Source organism: Lissotriton vulgaris, chromosome 11 (assembly GCF_964263255.1).
Source record: "Lissotriton vulgaris chromosome 11, aLisVul1.2, whole genome shotgun sequence".
In the NCBI taxonomy this organism is placed as follows: Eukaryota; Metazoa; Chordata; class Amphibia; order Caudata; family Salamandridae; genus Lissotriton; species Lissotriton vulgaris.
In genome coordinates this window covers 165,469,996-165,491,261 of record NC_141699.1, presented here as the reverse complement: position 1 = coordinate 165,491,261, position 21,266 = coordinate 165,469,996, and the positions used below count along the sequence as shown (strand labels likewise).

Here is a 21,266-nt window from a genome sequence, read left to right as displayed (position 1 = left end):
TCTTCAAAAAGAAAAAAACGTACGAGAGAGCGTTCTCGGGAGCGGCCCCCAGAATCTGGAACTCTCTTCCCACGAGCATTAGAAAAATTACAAATACTGGAACATTTAAGAGGGAAGCTAAGATCTTTCTTATGAGTAAGTTCCTACCAGACTTGACAAACCACCAGCTAAAAACTGACATTGAGCTGACTGTTGGATAACAACTCAGGAAAAATCACAGAAGCTCACCAAAGATATGATAACACTGGCGATTGAGATGATGCCAACCATGGGACGGGAGAAGATAAAGTCCTAAAGTAATATAATTAGTCCCCAACCTACCTCAGTGCATTATATTCTAATGTTTAAACAGATACCGATCCTTACGTATTTTATTTTTATACTATCGTCCTAAATCGTCCGGTATGGAATTATTCCTAACTTATTACCTTTTAGCCTTATTGCATATTATATATGTTTGTGTCACCATATTGTATAGGTATGTGTTTTATCATATTCCATATGTTGTTAAGCGCTCTGATACCCATGGGTCATGTTCGCGCTATAGAAAACTGTTCAATAAATAAATAAATAAATAAATAAATATCCCACCTGCCAAGATTTAACCCCTTCGCTGCGGCGGCTATTCCGCCGCAGCGCTAAAGGGGGGTGGGGGCCGCGTGGCGCGCCCATGCTGGTGACGGAACCGCTCCGTCACCAGCCGCGGTTGCGCTGTGCTCATGACGGAGCGGTTCCGTCACGGCCCCGCCCGCTCAATGGAACGCTCAGCGCAGGCGCAGAACCCACCCCGCGCAGGCGTGCCGAGCGGGCCGTGACGGAACCGCTCCGTCATCAGCACAGCGTGACCGCGGCTGATGACGGAGAGGTTGTGTCACCAGCAGGGGAGGGGCTAAATCAAGCCCTAAGTCAGAAAGTAAAATATTAGAACGGGACGAACCTAGTGGGTGTATTTGACCCGTGCTCCATTTTGGTCACCCTAAGATTCCAGGTCTACCATTACCATAAACAAAAAAGGGGGGAGAAGGAGGTTAAACCAGACCAGGTCGGCCTCCAGTCTGTGTACGAAATACAGGAACCCTATGTCAAGGGTCCAGAGACCTGGTAGGTGTTTGTATGGTCACTGCTTACTAAGTCAGTGTGTACCAAAAATGTGTAAGAAAGAAAAATTTCTTTCTAGAGTCCCCTCACTCACCGGGGTTGCCCCACGGTGACATGCTTCATCATTGGGGCCATCCCAGTTCTCTACGAAAAGGGGCGTGCTGCGACAAGGCGACTACGCTGGAGCACTGGTTTTGTGAGATGACTATGTGTGGTGCAAGTGTGGTGATGGTGGAGTGGGTGTGGAATTAAAAATACCGTGCTAGTGGGCCTCAACAATTTATTTTGCTCCTAGTGTGGTATAAAAAATTAAAAAGGGGTAACACTGTATTCCAACTTTTACTGAGCTAGATCAGTGTCAAGGTCAACATGTTTCAAGCTCCCCCAAGCTTTTCTTCAGGACCATACAGGGTCCAGCCCTGTATTGCCACTCCTGTTTTCAAATGAAAAAGTGTTGCTAAAAACTACTTATTTACATTGAACGCTGTTGTTAATAAAACATGCGTGTTGTTGTACATACGTTTTGTATTTCACTTCGATTTATAAAAGAGTGTATGATTACACCCCATGGTCTTAGGCAAGGGCAGGAACGCCTCGTGGAAACATTGTTCCTATCGGCAGACCCGCTCGGTTCTACCTGGTGCTTCCTCACCCGACCGCATACTCAGCGGGTCTGCCGATAGGAACAATGTTTCCACGAGGCGTTCCTGCCCTTGCCTAAGACCATGGGGTGTAATCATACACTCTTTTATAAATCGAAGTGAAATACAAAACGTATGTACAACAACACGCATGTTTTATTAACAACAGCGTTCATTGTAAATAAGTAGTTTTTAGCAACACTTTTTCATTTGAAAACAGGAGTGGCAATACAGGGCTGGACCCTGTATGGTCCTGAAGAAAAGCTTGGGGGAGCTTGAAACATGTTGACCTTGACACTGATCTAGCTCAGTAAAAGTTGGAATACAGTGTTACCCCTTTTTAATTTTTTATACCACACTAGGAGCAAAATAAATTGTTGAGGCCCACTAGCACGGTATTTTTAATTCCACACCCACTCCACCATCACCACACTTGCACCACACATAGTCATCTCACAAAACCAGTGCTCCAGCGTAGTCGCCTTGTCGCAGCACGGCCCTTTTCGTAGAGAACTGGGATGGCCCCAATGATGAAGCATGTCACCGTGGGGCAACCCCGGTGAGTGAGGGGACTCTAGAAAGAAATTTTTCTTTCTTACACATTTTTGGTACACACTGACTTAGTAAGCAGTGACCATACAAACACCTACCAGGTCTCTGGACCCTTGACATAGGGTTCCTGTATTTCCTACCATTACCATAGACATTTATTGGTGCCTAGGGCTTTTTGGTGCTAATGCTACTGAAAATTGTGATTCTCTAGTTTCCCCTATTGGATTTTGCTCATTCTGGTGTACTTTTGTTTGTTAAATTTTACTCTGCTTTTCTCATTTAGTTTCGGATTTTTAATGTTTGGAATTCTTACTTATTACTGTTTCTGTACTGCATAAATACAGTGCCCTTAGTTAAACCTGTCTGCTTTGTGCCGTAGCTACCAGGGAGATGAGCTCATGTTAATTTAGCGATTTGAAAGGTTCACCCTGATTATAATGGGATTATTCCTTGGAGTGGGCAGTCGTCCACCCAAATATTAACCCAATTTTGTAACAGACATCCCATACCTTCCAACAGAAATCTTTGGAAAAAAGTGAGTTTTGCGAACGATGCATAGTAATGTGTATTTGCCAGCATCTGCTTTCGTCATTTACTTATGTCAGTGAATTAATCATGAGTGTTTTGTTAAATGCGGGTTGACAAATTCTTGGTACATATTAGACAAGCCTAACAACATCTTCCAGGGTTAGGCATGTGGCACGGAAGAAATTGCCAAAACGAACATCAACACAAATTGTTGGCAAAGTAAAGCTCTGTCAGTGAGAAACGTCCATGTCATGTGTTTGGTCTTCTGCCCCCAACCCAGACATTTCATAAAGCGCTGATGTGCGGAAAGATGAGCGTCTTTCTGAAAGTTCACAGCTGCCATGCAGTTTTAGAGGCACACTAGCTATTATACTTCAGTGAAACCACATCACAGCACTAATTATACGAGGGGATAGTGCTTACTTCCAGATGCTGCGTCTTTAATACCAGGGGTGGCTCCTCCAATGGAGCGACCCCCCACTGAAAATCCCCCGAAAACACCAGAGATGAAAAATAAAATTATTTTTTATTCCCTGTCCTGATCTGAGCGTCAGGACGGGGCGGGGCAACTGCTGAGTGACAGCAGCAGGAAGGATGTGGGCTGTCTATGTACTGTTTAAAGTGTGCATGTCTGTTTGGCCGGCTCTCTTGTGATGGCCAGCCACTCATGCACACTTTCAACATCTTTAACCCAGCTTTCTTAAACAGCTGGGTAAGAGCAAGTGCAAGCCTCCAGAAGGCTGTGGGGCGCTGAGTGAGGCCGCTCCCTCCAATCAGGGCGCTGCTGTCATGCTGCATGAAAACAATGCCAGGATTGGTCAAGGGAGTTGCTGCATCCAGTTCATGTGGAAAGAAGAGGATCAGAGGGCATTGCGTTCAGTAAGTTTTATTTATTTTTATTGCATTTTGATCATGCACGCACGCCCGCCCGCCACCATCTCCCTTCAGATGGCAGCCGCCACTGTTTGCTACTTGTATTCTGTAACAGAGAGGAAGAGGCAAAGCAAAATATTTTAATTCAGTTATTCAATTAAGGCCTTAGTTAATACGTCCTCCCTAATTTGCATGCCCTCAGTAAAGATGTCTTAGCGAATTATGGTGATGAAGTTCATAACCACGTGATTTTTTTCCATCTTTTAAATTTTGCCTGAGCAATCCTGATGAATTTTAAAGCGAGAAAAGGCCCACTGAATTCTGGTACAGTGAAAGCACCAGCATCTGCACATTATGCCTTATTTTTAGGAAGCAAACTGCGCTCGTAACTGATGCTATTTATCAAACCTAGGGCCAGATGTACGACCATTCCGTTCTGCGGTTTGCAAATTGCGATTTTTTTGCGTCTCGCAAAACGGAATATACTAATGTGTATTCAGACAACTGTAGCAATTCCCAATGGGGTTGCAAATGACATGCCTCATCAATATTCATGAGGCATGTCGCAGTTTGGGACTAATTAGGAATGGGCTACAATCACAGGGATAGTGGACTGCTGGGGACAGCAGACCACCATGTCTGTGTTTGTTTTTTAAATAAAGCAATGTTGTTTTTTCAAATGCAGCCAGCTGTCCTTAAAGGAAAACGAGATGCGTTTACAAGAAAAAAGTGAAAAGTTTTCTTTTCATTTTTAAGGTTAGGCAGTGGTCCTTGGGACCACTGACTGCTCTGAAAAAATATTTTTGCTGCCAAACACAAAGGACCCCTTTCCGTCTGCGACTGGCTTACCACCAATTTGAAATTGGTGGTAACTGTGATTGTTTTGCGACCACCCCCTGCAGCTCGCTATTAGGAAGGGACGTCCTTGGCACGCCCCTTTCTAATAGCGACTCACAAACCCTATTTTGAGAGTCGGTTATAGGTTAACGACTCACAAAATAGGGTTTGTACATGCTACAACCCTTTTTAGCGGTCACAAATGGCCCAATTTCCCATATACAACTGCTAAAAACAGTAGTACATCTGGCCCCAAATGAATTCTGAGAACTGGATTTCATCCAGGGCACTAGTAATCGAGACCTAAGTAATTAAAAGTCGTAAATTTTAAGCGAACTGATCATAGGGTTGAGGAAATTAGTGAGTCTCTCACAATCACCACCGAATAAGTTGATGAGTGCCCGGCTGCTTCGTGAACAATATAGTCGCTCAAAAACCGTGACAAAACAAAAAAAGAATTGCCAACCCCAGACCAACTGACTTTGCCAATGCTTGTTAATGTGAACTAAGAAATTCATTTTCCATCATAGAAAGAGTGTCCTACATTTCAAGTTTGACCCTAGAGAGTGGTTTGTAACTATCTTCATCCAATAATATTACAAGCATTTTCAAAACAGTATGATCAAAGCTGAACATTGAGTAAGAACATTGTGTAGGCTGGACGGAGGTTTTTGTGTAGTGTTTCATAAAACAGATTTAATTCTAAGGGCAAACAAACGTACCTAAAAGTATAAGACGTTTAATCTACTAATGAATAGTATTGGCTGTAAATTGTTTTCATGCAGGAGTTAGAATAAATTTCCGTTTTCCATTAAAAGGAATATAGCAACATAACTGAAGTTTTTTTTATTAATTAAGGTAAATATTTAATGTAATGTGAAGGTTGTAATAATTGACTATTTTAATCAAAGAAATAAAAGCTAGGTGTAGTGACTGTTTAGACACACCCACACACACAAATCTGTATTTTGTTAAAACCCGTTGATATGCACCATTCCAATCAAATACGTAAGAAGTTAACATTAAGGTTGGAGCAGTTCCTTTTACTGAACGTATTGTTTCTTACTACCAGAAAATGGGGTCATGCCCTAAACTCTGGGAAGTAGGGAGCAATAATACAGTAAGGAAAATACACAAAAGGATTTCCTCAGGGGATAAATTCCAAAGATTTTTTTAACTGATGGGACTGGAATAAAAGAAGAGCCCCAGTGATCTCAACTGCTACCTCATGAAATATACAAGGTACTTTCATGTGGCATTGGAACCAGGCCCTCTGTTGTAGACTTGTTCACTGGAGCAATAGTCACTACTTGTTTGAGAAGTGTAAGTAACAATGAAACATAGGGACACCGTTTGTCCTGTGATAATAAAGCCAATAAAATAATACTAATCACAATACGTTTCATGGAGAATTTGTGACCTAATACTTTATTTAGGGAGGATCTCAAGACCTGGCTCCTCGAATGATCCTCCTCCCAGCCTAACCAGCAGTACCCCCCGCCCCCAACAACTTGAGACCCTCGCGGGTGAGTAGCCACGCTATACAATACCCTGATTGATTAAGATCTGGTCCATGAGGGCAGCAGTGTGCTGTATATAACAAATGATACAAATCCCACAAGTGCTAAACATGCAGGTATGTTTATAATGACAGTTAAGGCGGGTAAGAGAAAGATAAGTAATCCTGCCTAATTGTTAGATAGTCCATTGTTTTTGGAGAGTGCAGTCCATTGGTTTAGACACAAAAACTTAATTTACAGACAATTTTGTTAACTGGGTGCAACTTTTAGGTGGAAACAGTTGTATTACTTTTGTACATTTCAAATCTTTGATTCTCAAAACGTGTGTCTTTCTTGAACTATTCCTTACTCTTGAGGGAAAGTTCAACTACCATGTGAACTTGCCTGCATTGCATTATTTGGTATCACAACAGAGGGAATGTGTGTGCTGTGAATACTCAAAGTCCTAATTCTGTGGGTTTTCAAAAGAGATTTTCATTGTGTTTTCCACCTTTGTAGCACATGGACAACCATGCCTGTAAAAGACAGGGGTACGTATTATCAGGGTAGGAAAGTGGGGACCTGAAGAAAATATTTGATTGGTTGTGATGGAAGGGTTTTGTTACCAAAGAACCCTATTTCCCTGTATAGAAAATGTGTATTTTACAAATCATAAGGCACTGTAATCCATTTTGCCAAACTGTTCAGTATTATCAGACTTGAAGCAGATACTTGGGAATCTGAAAATGACACAGACTTATAAGTATAACCCTCTGAAATTATATCTATTATTACTTGACCTCAGGATAAAGGTACAATTAGAGCATTAGTTTAATACATTTTTTTGCGAATGATCCCCGAAGGCAAAATTGACGTTTCACCTCTTCATTGCAACATATCAAAATATTACTTGATGACATGATAAAGGGCACATTTCATAGTCAAACCGCATTTTATAGAGGTTTTAGATAAGTAATATTGGATATCATATAAAGCTTCTAGAACTGCCATGGCAAAGGCTCAGCTGATCTGAACTTTCAGAGGCAAGAATCTCTCACCTTATATATATATGTGTGTGTGTATGTGTGTGTTGTGTGTGTGTATATATGTATGTATGTATATATATATATATATATATATATATATATATATATATATATATATATATATCACTCTAACTCGCCTTTTACTTCAACTCCAAACTGGACAGACAAACGTGGACCCAGATTTTGTAAGTGCATTATTTTATTTCGCCAATGCCGCCATGACACGTTTCGGGAGATCCCTCCCTTGTTCACATGACATCTCATTGATTTTTTACATCGCTTTTAAAGTGCCAGTGCAGTGCAACCTCTTATAGACATAGAAGAAATACTTTTCGCATACATGTCTTTGTGATCATTTATAACAGCCTAAATGTTTTAAAAAACAGATGTTCAGACAAGTGCAAGGTGTAGCAATGGGGGCCAGCTTCTCCCCCACATATGCCTGTTTGTTTATGGGTTGGTGGGAGGAGCTGGTCCTAATGAGAAAGCATAATAACACCTACAAAGATGAAGTTATATCGTGGCTACGATATATTGATGATTTCATGATCATATGGAATGGGACAAAGGAAGAAGCAGAAAAGTTCATTGAAGAGTTGAATGACAATGAGATTAACCTTAATTTTACCTCACACACTAGTAGGGAACAAATACCGTTCCTAGACGTCCTGATTAAGATAGAAAATCAGACAATAAGTACTACACTATACAGGAAAGAAACATCTGGAAATTCACTTTTGCACGCAACAAGTGCACATCCTGTTCATCTCATTCAAAGCATCCCCTATGGGGAAATGCTTAGACTACGCAGGATATGTAGCAATGAGGTAGAATTGTCTAAGAATCAGCAAGCAAGCAAAATGAGGTTTTTAGAAAGGGGCTATAGTGCCAAATGTATCAAGAACGCAATTAAAAAATCTAGAATTAGATCAAGAGAGGACTTGTTGCTACACAGTAAGAAGGATTTGGAAGGCGACAAATCCAACACTGCAGAAATGGAGGGAAATCCTAGATTGATACTAACGTATAATCGTCAGCACAAGTCCCTGCGCCAGATATTTAAAAACAATTGGCACATAGTCAAAGATGATCCAATTATTGGGAAAACATTGTCAGAACAGCCGACTATAACGTTTAGAAAATCAACTTCAATGGCAGATACCCTAGTAAAGAGTAGTCCGGAATGTGAGAATACCACGGACTGGCTCAGCGCTAGAAAAGGATTTTTCAAGTGTATCAGCTGTAAAGCTTGTACACATGGAAAAAATACAACATCGTACATGACAGCCTTTAGTCCCAAACCGTATATGATCAGGCAACATCTAACCTGTAGAAATGATTATGTAGTGTATGTTCTAGAATGTGGATGTGGTCTCAGGTACGTAGGAAGTACAAAACTCCCAGGGTACCAGAGAATATTACAACACCTCAGGGCGATAACTAATAATGACCCTAACTATCCAGTAGCCCGCCACTTCAAAGAATATCACGGTGGTAAACCCAAAGATCTGCAATATTACCTTATAGACAACGTCCCAGTGCAAAGAAGGGGAGGTAACAGGGAAGGGGCTTTACGTCGCCTGGAAACCCATTACATTCTGCTATTAGATAGCAAACAACCTAATGGATTAAATATGGGGGAGGACATGTACACTTATTTGGACTAATAACATAATCATAACATCTATATGGCCACCAAAACAACTTAAGGGATGAGATAAATAAACTGAACATAAGAACATGAAAGGGTCAAGTCAGAAAGAATAATAGGATTCGTTGTAAATAGTAGATCTGTAAATAGGTTAATTTTATGAATTTTTGATAAGTATCTTAACTTATTGTGGAAATTAACTGTTGAAACCGTATTTCATATATATGCCTTTTCTACTAAATGTATTTATATGTTGGTTTTATGATCTTAGATGGATTGGGAATTTTTAGCTATTTAAACATGAATTGATTTTTAATGAATTTTATTGGTATATTTATTGAAAATTGATTGTGGGAATCATGTTTTATAAACCCAGCTGAATGAAAATCCATTTGACCTGCATCCTGCTAGGCGTGAAAAGTACCGACTTATATATATAAAAAAACAGCATAACAGAAAAGTTACATACCGCACAGATGAAATTATGCAGCACACTAGCACTTTATTATTTATATGCACTTGAATAGCACTTTTTTTTAATGTGAAACACTAAAAAGGCTAACTAGGGGATGTTCCAGGGGAAGCACAATATTTTGATTTGAATAAGAGAGGTATCGGAAACATAAGCATAATTCCAATGAGAAATGGGAAAATATACAGTCACGTAATTATGTCATTTCACTATAAAAGTTTATAATATGTATTTATACAGAACATTGGAGTAATTGTGAAGAGTGACACTGTATTATACAAGTATTATTGGTGACAACGGCGAAACGCTATACTGTCTGGTGGACATAAATATTTATATAATTCCCATAATGCATAAATGTATTGTACATATAATTACAAAAAACGGAAAAAGTTTGCAGTTATGAATACGAAGTGCAAAAAAACGGATTACCGTGATGTATATATGTAAATACCTCTTTTATGTCTATTAATGAGCACTAGCACTTTAAAAAGGGATGTGCTTCACTGACGTGTTGTCATGTGATCAAGGCAGGGATCTGCCGAAACGCGTCGTGAGGACTGGTGTTGAAATAAACTGAAAGAAAGCACTAAGAAGGGTCTGCCTCATTTTCTTTCTGACCCTATGGGAGTTGGTAGCTGAAGCGAGCAATTCCGGATATATATATATATATATATATATATATATATATATATATATATATATATATATATATATATATATATATATATCACTCTAACTCGCCTTTTACTTCAACTCCAAACTGGACAGACAAGCGTGGACCCAGATTTTGTAAGTGCATTATTTTATTTCGCCAATGCCGCCATGACACGTTTCGGGAGATCCCTCCCTTGTTCACATGACATCTCATTGATTTTTTACATCGCTTTTAAAGTGCCAGTGCAGTGCAACCTCTTATAGACATAGAAGAAATACTTTTCGCATACATGTCTTTGTGATAATTTATAACAGCCTAAATGCTTAATAATTTATCAACCTATTGCATGGAATAAATATCACATGTAAAAACTTATAACAGCATAAATGCATAAAAAGACCATTCATTTTCAACTATGTCAATAAACACCAAATTTAGTTAGTGAAATGTGTAAGAATACTCGGTGTGAATGTATGTGGTTGTGAAACTAAAATCATCAAATCAAACCTAAGTCTCAATTTGACCATTCCTAATAAAGTGACTACTGTGCTTAAGAATCCCAGACTCTTTTAAAGTGCATGAAAACAGGGCATTAGGACATAGAATACACATAATATTAATTCATCAAGGGTTGATCCAGTAGAAAACCATTTCTATACCGAGAAGTATTTACCAATATGTATACTTTCTATTCAATGATCTCTAAAATCAATCCCTAATATAATAAATACATAAGGAATATGCTACTTACCAGTATGCATCTGTTCTTGGCATAGAGGGCTGCAGAGTGGTACATTATGAATAGATCGCCATCTGGTGTTGGGCTCGGATGATTGCACTTTGTTTTTCTCTTGGAGAGTCTTTTTGTATCTTGGTGACTCCTCCCTTGGTTGGTAGTGCGCATGGGCATCGGCTCCATCCTTAGATTGTTTTGCCATAGTAGGGTTAGATGGAGTAGTATAGTAGAATACAGATAAGAGTGCCCATGTAAGTGTATCTAAATAAGATAATGTTGGAACAGACACAGGTTTCCGGGGAGGCTGGGAGGGCATGTACCACTCTGCAGCCCTCTATGCCAAGAACAGATGCATACTGGTAAGTAGCATATTCCGTTCGAGGCATATGGGCTGCAGATGGTACATTATGAATAGACTATACAGCAGTTCTCTCCCTAGCGGTGGTCGCCCGTGTCTGTTGCAACTGTCTGAAACAATGTTTTTAATACTGCTTTTCCCACTCTAGCTTGTTGTGTTGTGTGCACATCTACACAATAGTGTTTTGTGAAGGTGTGCGGTGTAACCCAGGTAGCCGCTTTGCATATGTCATCTAGTGGAATGTTTCCCAGAAATGCCATAGATGCTCCTAGTTTACGTGTAGAGTGAGCTCTAGGAGGAACAGTTAATGTTCTCTTTGCCTTTAAGTAGCATATTTGAATGCATTTTACAATCCATCTGGCAATGCCCGCTTTGGAGATGGGATTGCCTTTATGTGTGGGAGAAAACGCAACAAATAGCTGTTTTGTCTTTCTGAAAGTTTGTGTTCTTTCTATATAGTACAATATAGCCCTTCTAACATCCAGTGTATGTAGGGCTCTTTCAGCTACTGTTTGTGGTTTTGGAAAGAAAACCGGTAATTCCACTGACTGATTGATGTGGAATGCTGAAATAACCTTCGGTAAGAATTTTGGGTTTGCTCTAAGAACCACTTTATTTTGGTGTAGCTGCATAAATGGTTCTTGAATCGTAAAAGCCTGCAGTTCACTTATTCTTCTAAGTGACGTGATAGCTATGAGGAAGGCCACCTTCCATGTGAGGAATTGTATTTCGCACCTATGCATAGGTTCAAAGGGTGGCCCCATTAGTCTGGTAAGCACTATGTTAAGATTCCAGACTGGGGAAGGTGGTCTTCTTGGTGGAATGACTCTTTTGAGTCCTTCCATGAAAGCTTTAATTGCTGGTACTTTAAACAGTGACAGATGTTGCCTGTTTTGTAGGTACGCCGCTATGGCTGCGAGATGGACTCTGATAGAGGTGTATGCTAGGTTACATTGCTGTAAGTGTAGTAAATAGCAAATGATTTGTTTAGTGGATGCGTCCAGAGGGTTGATGTGCTTACTGTTACAGTGTATAGCAAACCTCTTCCATTTTGCTGCATAGCATGCTCTGGTGGTAGGACGTCTTGCTTGTTTAATGATTTCCATGCATTCTGGTGGTAAATCTAAATACCCAAACTCTATGACCTCAGGAGCCAGATCGCTAGGTTCAGTTGTTTGGGATCTGGGTGCATTATTTCTCCATGGTTCTGTGTAAGATGCATGGGTAATAACCTTAGCTTTTGATGTGGTACTTGTGAGAGTTGTAGCAGCGTGGTGAACCACGGCTGTCTTGCCCACGTGGGTGCCACTAGTATCATTGTCATTGAGTGTTGCTGCAGTTTCCGAACCAGTAATGGAATTAGTGGTAGAGGAGGGAACGCATAAGCAAATTTGTTGGACCAATTTATCCACAGTGCATTGCTCTGGGACCTTTGGTGTGGGTACCTGGATGCGAATTCTTTGCATTTTGCGTTCTGATGATTGGCGAACAGATCTATCTCTGGTTGCCCCCATTTTTGGAAGAATGGCTGTAGTATTTGGTCGTGCAGCTCCCATTCGTGTACTTGTTCTGACTGTCTGCTTAGGATGTCTGCTATTTGATTTTGAACTCCTGGTAGGTGTTCCGCTAACAGGTAGATCTTTTGAGGAATGGCCCATCTCCATATGTCCTGTGCTAGTCTGGACAGTTGGAGAGAGTGTGTCCCCCCCTGTTTTTGAATATAATACATTGCAGTCATGTTGTCTGTTCTGATCAGGACTGCTTTGCTTGATATTTGCATTTGGAAAGCTTTTAGTGCTAGAAATATTGCTAATAGTTCTAGGTAGTTGATGTGCAGTTTCTTTTGCTGCACACTCCACTTCCCCTGTACTGTGTATCTGTCCATATGCGCTCCCCATCCGGAGAGCGATGCGTCCGCTGTTATTATTACTTGTGGAATTGGCTCTAGGAACGACCGTCCCTTGGAAATGTTTTCTGTGTTCCACCACTTCAGAGAGCGATACGTCCGGTCGTTTACCAACACCAGATCTGTAATCTGACCTTGAGCCTGATTCCACTGTGTCGCTAGATACTCTTGTAGTGGGCGCATTTGTAGTCTGGCATGTGGTATTAGCAGTATGCAGGAGGACATCATGCCTAATAGTTGCATAAACACTCGTGCTGGTAGTGAGTGTTGTGGTTGAAATCTTTGTATTAACCCGACCATTGTCTGTACTCTGATTGGGTTGGGGTATGCTATTGCCTTTTCTGTGTCTACTGTAGCCCCCAGGTATTGCTGAATCTGGTTTGGTTGCAGGTGTGATTTTTTGTAGTTCACCGTGAACTCTAGGTGGTGCAGCAATTGACTTGTCTTCTGTGTGTTGTGAAGACATTCTTCCTTTGATTTGGCCTTTATTAGCCAATCGTCCAAGTATGGGAAGACATGTATTTGTTGTCTTCTCAGGTGTGCTGCCACCACAGCTAGGCATTTTGTGAAAACTCTCGGTGCTGTTGTGACACCGAACGGAAGGACTTTGAACTGATAGTGTTGTCCTTCTAACACAAACCTTAGGTATTTTCTGTGGGCTTTGTGAATTGGGATATGAAAGTAAGCGTCTTTTAGATCCAGTGTAGAAAGAAAGTCCCCTTTCTTCAGTAAAGGGAGTACTTGTTGGAGCGTGACCATGTGGAAGTGCTCCGAATTTATGTAAGCATTGAGAGATCTGAGGTCTAATATTGGTCTTAGGGACCCGTCCTTTTTGGGGATCAGGAAGTATAGAGAGTATACTCCTGTTCCTTGTTGATCTTTTGGGACCTTCTCTATTGCATGCTTTTGTAGAAGTGCTAGAACTTCTTCTCTTAACAATGTCAGATGATCTTGACTCATTGGACGCTGTTTGGGGGGGATGTTTGGTGGGGTAGCTGTGAGTTCTAGGCAATAACCATGTTGGATAATTTGTCTCACCCACTTGTCTGACGTGATGTTCTCCCAGACAGGTAGGAACTGTGATAGACGTCCCCCGACCGGTGTTATGTGGTCTGGGGGGAGTTCTATGAAGTCACTGTTTTGGTGTTGAGGCGTTGCGGTTGTTATTATTTCCGCGGCCTCTACCCTTATTGTTGTTACCTCTGTAACTGCCTCTTGAATTACCTCTGGGTGATGTTGGTGTGAAAGATGTGGATTGCTGATTCGTTCCTGTGTTCTTTGAGCCCCCTCTATAGGTGGATCTACGAAAGGAACCTCTGTGTGTTGGCTGTTGCAATGCTCCCATTGACTTAGCCGTTTCCGTATCTTTCTTCATTTTTTCTAATGTCTCGTCTGTGCTTGAACCAAACAATGTCTTCTGATCAAATGGTTTGTTCAGTAGGGCTGTTTGTACTTCTTGTTTGAATCCTGAGATTCTAAGCCATGCGTGCCTTCTTAGCATGACACTAGTGTTAATAGACCTTGCTGCAGTGTCTGCTGCGTCTAATGCACACTTAATGGAAGTATTGGTTATTATTTTACCTTCCTGTATTAATTGGTCTGCCTTCTTCTGATGTTCTTTTGGGAGATGTGTGAGAAGTTTTTCTAACTCATCGTAATGTGCCCTGTCGTAACGTGCGAGTAGTGCTTGTGTATTGGCTATAAGCCAGCTATTCGCTGCCTGTGATGCTACTCTTTTGCCTGATGCATCTATTAACTTCGACTCTTTATCTGGTGGAGGAGCCTCTCCTGTAGATAATGAGTTTGCTCTTTTACGAGCGTTTGAGACCACCAGCGAGTCTAGAGGTACATGCCCTCTAATAAATATTGGGTCCTTTGGAGCCGCTTTGTATTTTTTATCAATTCTTGGGTTTAACACCCTGGCTCTCACTGGGTTTTCGAATATTTCCTCTGTGTGAGTAAGAAGACCCTTCAGCATAGGAAGAGTACCTGATGTTCTTTGTGCATTAGGTAGAGTCTCTAACAAGAAATCCTCTATTTGAGGTTCTGTATGCATATCTAGTTTGTGATATTTTGCTGCCCTATTAATGAGCTGCACAAAACCTGTGTTATCATCAGGTGGTGAAGGCTTTGAGGGATATAGCTCTGGGTCGTTGTCCTCATCTGACCCTACATCATAATTTTCCCATGGATCCTCCTCATCTGGGACAGTTTCGTCATCCCCTTGAGGTTCTCCCTCCCCTAGATCACTGTCTACATCTGACTGAGGTGTAGCTGGTCTTGGTGTGGAAGGTGTAGGAATATTTGGCCTATTGTGAGGAATAGGAGAAGAAGGTGTGACTCTAGGACGAGGAGAAGCAGGAGGAGCTATATTCGTCCCCATTGTTCTCTTTTTTGAAGGAAGAGGCTTATCTTCTGACTGTTCACTCTTTCTCTTCTTCGTGACCACTTTCCCAGTTTGTGGATCAATAAACAAGATCTTTTGTTTGGGATCTGTCTGTTGCTCCTGAATCGGTACCGAGGGTCCTGGTTCCGAGAGCTGTTTTTGTTTTCGATCGTCAGATCTTGTTGTTTTTCGACACCGAATGTCTGCTCGATTCCGACTTTCTGGGTATCGAGTGTCTTTTGGGCGATAAATCATATTTATGTTTCGACATGGAATGTTTCGATACCGAGCTCTCCTTTGTATGTAGCCTCGGTGCCGAAGTCGATGTCGCCCTTTTCTCGGATCCGACATGGTGGGAGTCCGAGTGTTTCGGTTTCAGTTTCGGTTTCGTTGCCGGGCCCGAGGGCGGGGCGTCGGAAACTTTTTTCAGCGGTTTGACCGGGCCCGAGGGCGGGGTCGTTACCGCACGGGGTCGGTTTTTCGGTAAGGGGACGTCGTCACTCACGGTTTGTTGCTCGAAGAGTTCTTCAACCTCCGACTGGTCCCCTTCCGACCCCGACTGGTCCTCTTCTTCCTCGATTTGTTCGTCTCCGAACAGCTCCGGGATCGCCTCCGCCTGCATTCTGGAAACCTCGTGTCTTCGAGCTCGGCGATTTCTAATCGTTAGCTTGGAGGAGAATGCTGCGCAGGCTTCGCAGTCCCTGGATTCGTGTTCAGGCGATAGACAGAGGTTGCACACCTCGTGTAGGTCCTTGTGTGGGAACTTAGCACCACACGTTGGACATTTTTTGAATGGAGTCCTTTCCATGGACTCCGGGCTTGACTGCGTCGAGAAAGGCCTCCTTTTCTTCGACGTAGATCCAAGTTTTTCTCTTCTATTTTGAATTTGTAACGCGTCGGAATGGAATTGAACGCGTTCGATAACAATACCGTCGTATTGGAAACGGAATACGCGCCGAAAAATCACTTTCTTCTGAAGTTGATCTGGAGCGTCTCGATCTTCATCCGAACCCGATGGCGGAAAAAAACAATCTAAGGATGGAGCCGATGCCCATGCGCACTACCAACCAAGGGAGGAGTCACCAAGATACAAAAAGACTCTCCAAGAGAAAAACAAAGTGCAATCATCCGAGCCCAACACCAGATGGCGATCTATTCATAATGTACCATCTGCAGCCCATATGCCTCGAACATAATATTATCCTAAAATCCATTTCTCAAGTTAAAAGAATCATAAACAGTGAAAAAGTGGAAAACGTTTCTTATCTGATTGTATATACAATTTGTGTTCTCAGGCTGGTACTCAAATAAAATCCATCTAATCATATAAACATATCCCTATAAATAGATATAAATATGCTATATACATGTTGAATACAGTCAATCGCCATTATTTATAGGAAGGTGTATAGGTCTTCAGTATTGTTCAACCCATTCGGGTGCTTGGAGTCGAATCTCAGAATGTATGATGTTTCTAGACTCCTCAATATCGCCTCCCTATCCCCACCCCTTTTGGTAGGTAATATGGCATCTATCACATAATATTTGAGATGTTTGGGATCACTATTATGGCTGAGCTTGAAGTGCCTAGCAACCGGATAACTTTCATCATTGTTGCAAATTGCACGGATGTGCTGTAAAATCCTCTTATGTGCTAGCAATTTCAGATCATAACTACAGGTGAGCACATACACTGCATGATCCGTTTTGCAAGTCAAGTGCAAATTGATCTTGCCAACCCTAGGATCAAATGCCGTTTTATAACAGGTAGTATTTATGCCATATTGATACGCTTTGCAGACAGAGCATTTGAAGAACCCCTTTCTAGCTTTCAACCAGGAGTTTTTGGTCTTGCTTCTATGCTACTCCTTACTAGTGAAGTCCCCATACTGTTAGTTTTTCTAAAAGAAACTGAAGGATTAATGGGCAAAATACCTCCAATTACTGCGTCACTTTTTATGATAGGCCAATTTTTTCTCACTATTCCCCTGATCTGTTTCTCTTGTCTGGAAAAGTTGAGAATCAGCCTTACAGGTTCATCCAGTCCTTCTTTCCTGCTCTGTCTGTCCTTATACTTCAGCAGATCCTCTCTACACAATGATTTAGATTTGTTAATGGCGGTCTCAATCACTTCAGAACTGTATCCCCTATTCAGAAACCTATCTTTACATTCCTTTTGCTTTTCGTTACAATCTTCATCTCTACTACAAATCCGTCTAATACGGAGCATTTCTCCATATGGAATACTCCTAATTAAATGGGACGGATGAGCACTTGAGGCATGCAATAAAGTATTGCCCGCCGTAGGTTTCCGATATAGAGTAGTTGTCAATTAATCTCCCTTCACTTCAACTTTAACATCCAAGAAGGTTATCATAGTCCTACTAATTTCTGCTGTAAATTGCAGGTTGACTGTATTGTCGTTTAATTTTTCAATGAAATCAGATGCACTGTCAAAATCTCCATCCCAAATTATAAACAAATCATCAATGTAGCGCAGCCAAGTTACTACACTCCTATTGTATGCTTGTTCATGTTGCTGCCTGAGGACCAGCTCCTCCCACCAACCCATAAACAAACAGGCGTAGCTGGGGGAGAAGCTGGCCCCCATAGCAACACCCTGAATCTGCTGATACATTCTTCCATCAAATAAGAAGAAATTATTTTCTAAGCAGAATTGAAGCATTTTAAGAATCATCCTAGAGTGTTGAACATCGGATATTGGCCTGTTTAACAGGAAGTACTCGACGGCTCTCATACCATCTTGGTTCTTAATACACTTATACAGGCTAGAAACATCGAGTGCCAACATCAAAAGGGAAGGCTTCCATTTTATGTGCTGTATTTTGCTTAGAAAGTCACTTGTGTCCTGCACAAATGATTTAAGGCATTTAACAAAGTCCTGCAGAAAAAAGTCTATGTATCTTGATAAGTTTTCCAACAGGCCATCACACGCTGCTATAATTGGACGTCCCGGAGGCTTATTTGGATTCTTGTGTATTTTTGGTATGAAATACATGACCTGGACCATAGGGTGTTCTTTCTTCAAATATTTCAATTCATTCATATTTAATAACCCTAAACTTTTCCAAGCTAACAATTGTGCAAACAAGGCTTCCTGTGTATCTTTAAACTTTGTATACGCAACCTTCCGTAGCATTCGATGTTGTTCAACTGGGCGTAAGCCTCTTCCATATAGTCCTTGCGTGGCCACAACACCAAATTGCCTCCTTTATCTTTATATTTATAGCTCCCCCACGCCACCGTCCCAGTCGGGCCGATACAGTGCCTTCTGGGAGTTGTTGTCCTGCATTGAATCACGGACTCAACAGGAAGTGTCAATTACATTAGGGGGAGGAGCGCCAGGTGCTAGCACTTTTATTAAAGCAGGAAGGAGCAATTTGGTGTAGGACATGCTGCAGTGTTGGGCGCTAAGGAAGGCTTTTAGTGCCGAAATGCATTCGCCGCCATTGCTGAATGGAGAATAAAACGAGCTGTTTGACCTGCAATCCCCTTGGCCTCCGTGTTCTTCTTTGAAGGATGTTTTGATATATATATATATATATATATCAAAAACGCCAAAGATCGCATCAAACCCCTGCCACTAATAGCGGCGGCCCCGGACGGGGTTGCGATTCCCGATAAATCCAACAAATTGATTTCTGTTTCCAAGAAAAAAAGCAATGTCCAGGCCACTTGTTTCAATAAAGCGTGTTTATTCAATAACGCTTCACTCTGCGCATTTTGAAGGTCACGCCTTCTTTGTCACGAGCGCGAGTATATGTGTGTTAGACATTTAAATACATGTCACATGACTTTCACCCAAGTGTAAACATAGTAAGCAGACTTTCGGTAGTTCCAATATATCGGAGCTAGAAGGCAAGTTTGCTATGGCAAACCAAAATAACAATTGTGATCAAATGTTTCACAAAAATAAGCACAATGTGGGTTAGTTCAAAGGATCTTCAGATAAGCACAATCATATTAAGGCGTTGCTGAATTGAATGGCATGTTAAATAATCCTCAAAATGACATGAATGAAAACATAATACCACTACATATATGGTTCTGCCACATAAGTAACCAATACAGCACCGGAATGGGTCAAAAAGAAACCATGGCGTATTTACTAGCAACTTTGGCTTGTAAAGCAGTAAAGCTCTTTGAATTTGCCCACTGGGGTTGAAAATTGAATTTAGAGCACACAAGGAACACCTATTTATGTATTTCTAATTTATTAGAATGTGGCAGAACCAGATATGTAGTGATATTATGTTTTCCTGTATGTCATTTTGATGTTTATTTAACATGCCATTCAATTCAGCAACGCCATAAAATGATTGTGCTTATCTGACGATCATTTGAATTAACCCACATTGTGCTTATTTTTGTGAAACATTAGATCACAATTGCTATTTTGGTGTGCCATAGCAAAGTTGCCTTCTAGCTCCGATATATTGGGACTACAGAGAGTCTGCTTACTATGTTTACACTTGGGTGAAAGTCATGTGACATGTATTTAAATGTCTAACACACATACACTCGCGCTCGTGACAAAGAAGGCGTGACCTTCGAAACGCGTCGAGTGAAACTTTAGTGAATAAACGCACTATATATATATATATATATATATATATATATATATATATATATATATATATATATATATATATATATATATGCCAAAACATTCGTCCTGGCGCTCCTGCAATCCCTCCGTGCCCGGGCCCTCACAGGAACAAACGAAAGCCGACCCAAAGGTGCAGGTGAGTGATTTATTCAAGCCTGCCCAGATTACGCGTTTCAGCCTACACAGAGGCCTTAATCACATGACACCCAGTGAGAAACATACTGCATTTAAAGTGTAAATAAATCTTAAACACAATTGGTTGCCATTCAAACCAGAAGCATAGGCCCAGAAGAAATACTTACATGTTTACAAGTGTATCTTAAAACCCAATAATTGTAAGTAATTGTAAGTATAAAAGCACAATACAAAATGTCATTTAAAAAGCAAATAAGCTTTTAAGAATATACTAAAATATACTGAAAAACCACATTGAAAATAAAAACAATTTTGGTTAAAAGTATAGTGTGTGTGTGTGTGTGTGTGTGTGTGTGTGTGCGTGTGTGTGTGTGTGTGTGTGTGTGTGTGTGTGTGTGTGTGTGTGTGTGTGTGTATATATATATATATATATATATATATATATATATATATATATATATATATATATATATGTGAGAGATCCCTGCCGCTGAAAGCTCAAAGACACTGTGCGATACTATGCAAGTTTCTTTTCACACTATTCCTTTCTGCATTGGACTGCCCCTGCAGGTCTTACCTGGGGCTTCAATTAACTGCTTGTAGACGCTCAGAAAGGCAGTCTCAGCTTCCTTGCTCCTCCGACTAAGTGCTACCACCTTGGGGAAAATAAAGACACCAAGTTAGGAGATGGGAAGCAAGAGCCAAAGCAGACTCTTGCATTTACAAAGGTAAAACATTTTAAAAAGCACATTTCATCGCAAGACATACTTGTGTTATAAAGGTAACCTAGCGCCCAGTATTTGACTTTAACACATCGCACGCCAGTCATATTTAAGCCAAACAATCACACAAATATTGGCATGTTTGTGGGCCGGGTGCACTATGCCGCAGGAGGCAGCTTCGAACATTATTGGAATCTGTTATTTCCTCTCGGATTCTTGACGAGATCTTTAAAGCCAGTAACCTTCACTGAAGTAAATTAGGTACATTATTCTTCCTGTAGAGCAAGTGTCTGAAGGCTTCCAGGTAGGCCAAAGGTCACCCACACAGCAATCCAGTTGTGAACGCCTCGTCTCCAGTGTTTCCTGCGGCCTGACATTCTCTTCTGTCTCTATTACCAGGCTGTGGTATTTTGCACCAGGCGGCGAGTTAAAACTGGGTCAAGTGTTTTTGTGGAAATGTAGATCAGGGCACATCTGGTGTGCACTTCCATCCATGCACATGTTTCTTTCAGATGTACAGGCTTGTGAGTGATTGCGA

At 41.1% G+C, this 21,266-nt stretch overlaps 1 protein-coding gene across 1 annotated transcript in view; it reads right to left on the bottom strand.

Moving 5' to 3' along the window:
- Positions 1–21,266, bottom strand: part of CUX2 (cut like homeobox 2) — an 853,070-nt gene that overhangs the window by 268,470 nt on the left and 563,334 nt on the right. Inside the window, exon 5 of the mRNA XM_086943029.1 lies at positions 20,584–20,662. Within this exon, the coding sequence (XP_086799155.1) occupies positions 20,584–20,662 (79 nt within the window). The remainder of the gene's footprint in view (positions 1–20,583; positions 20,663–21,266) is intronic.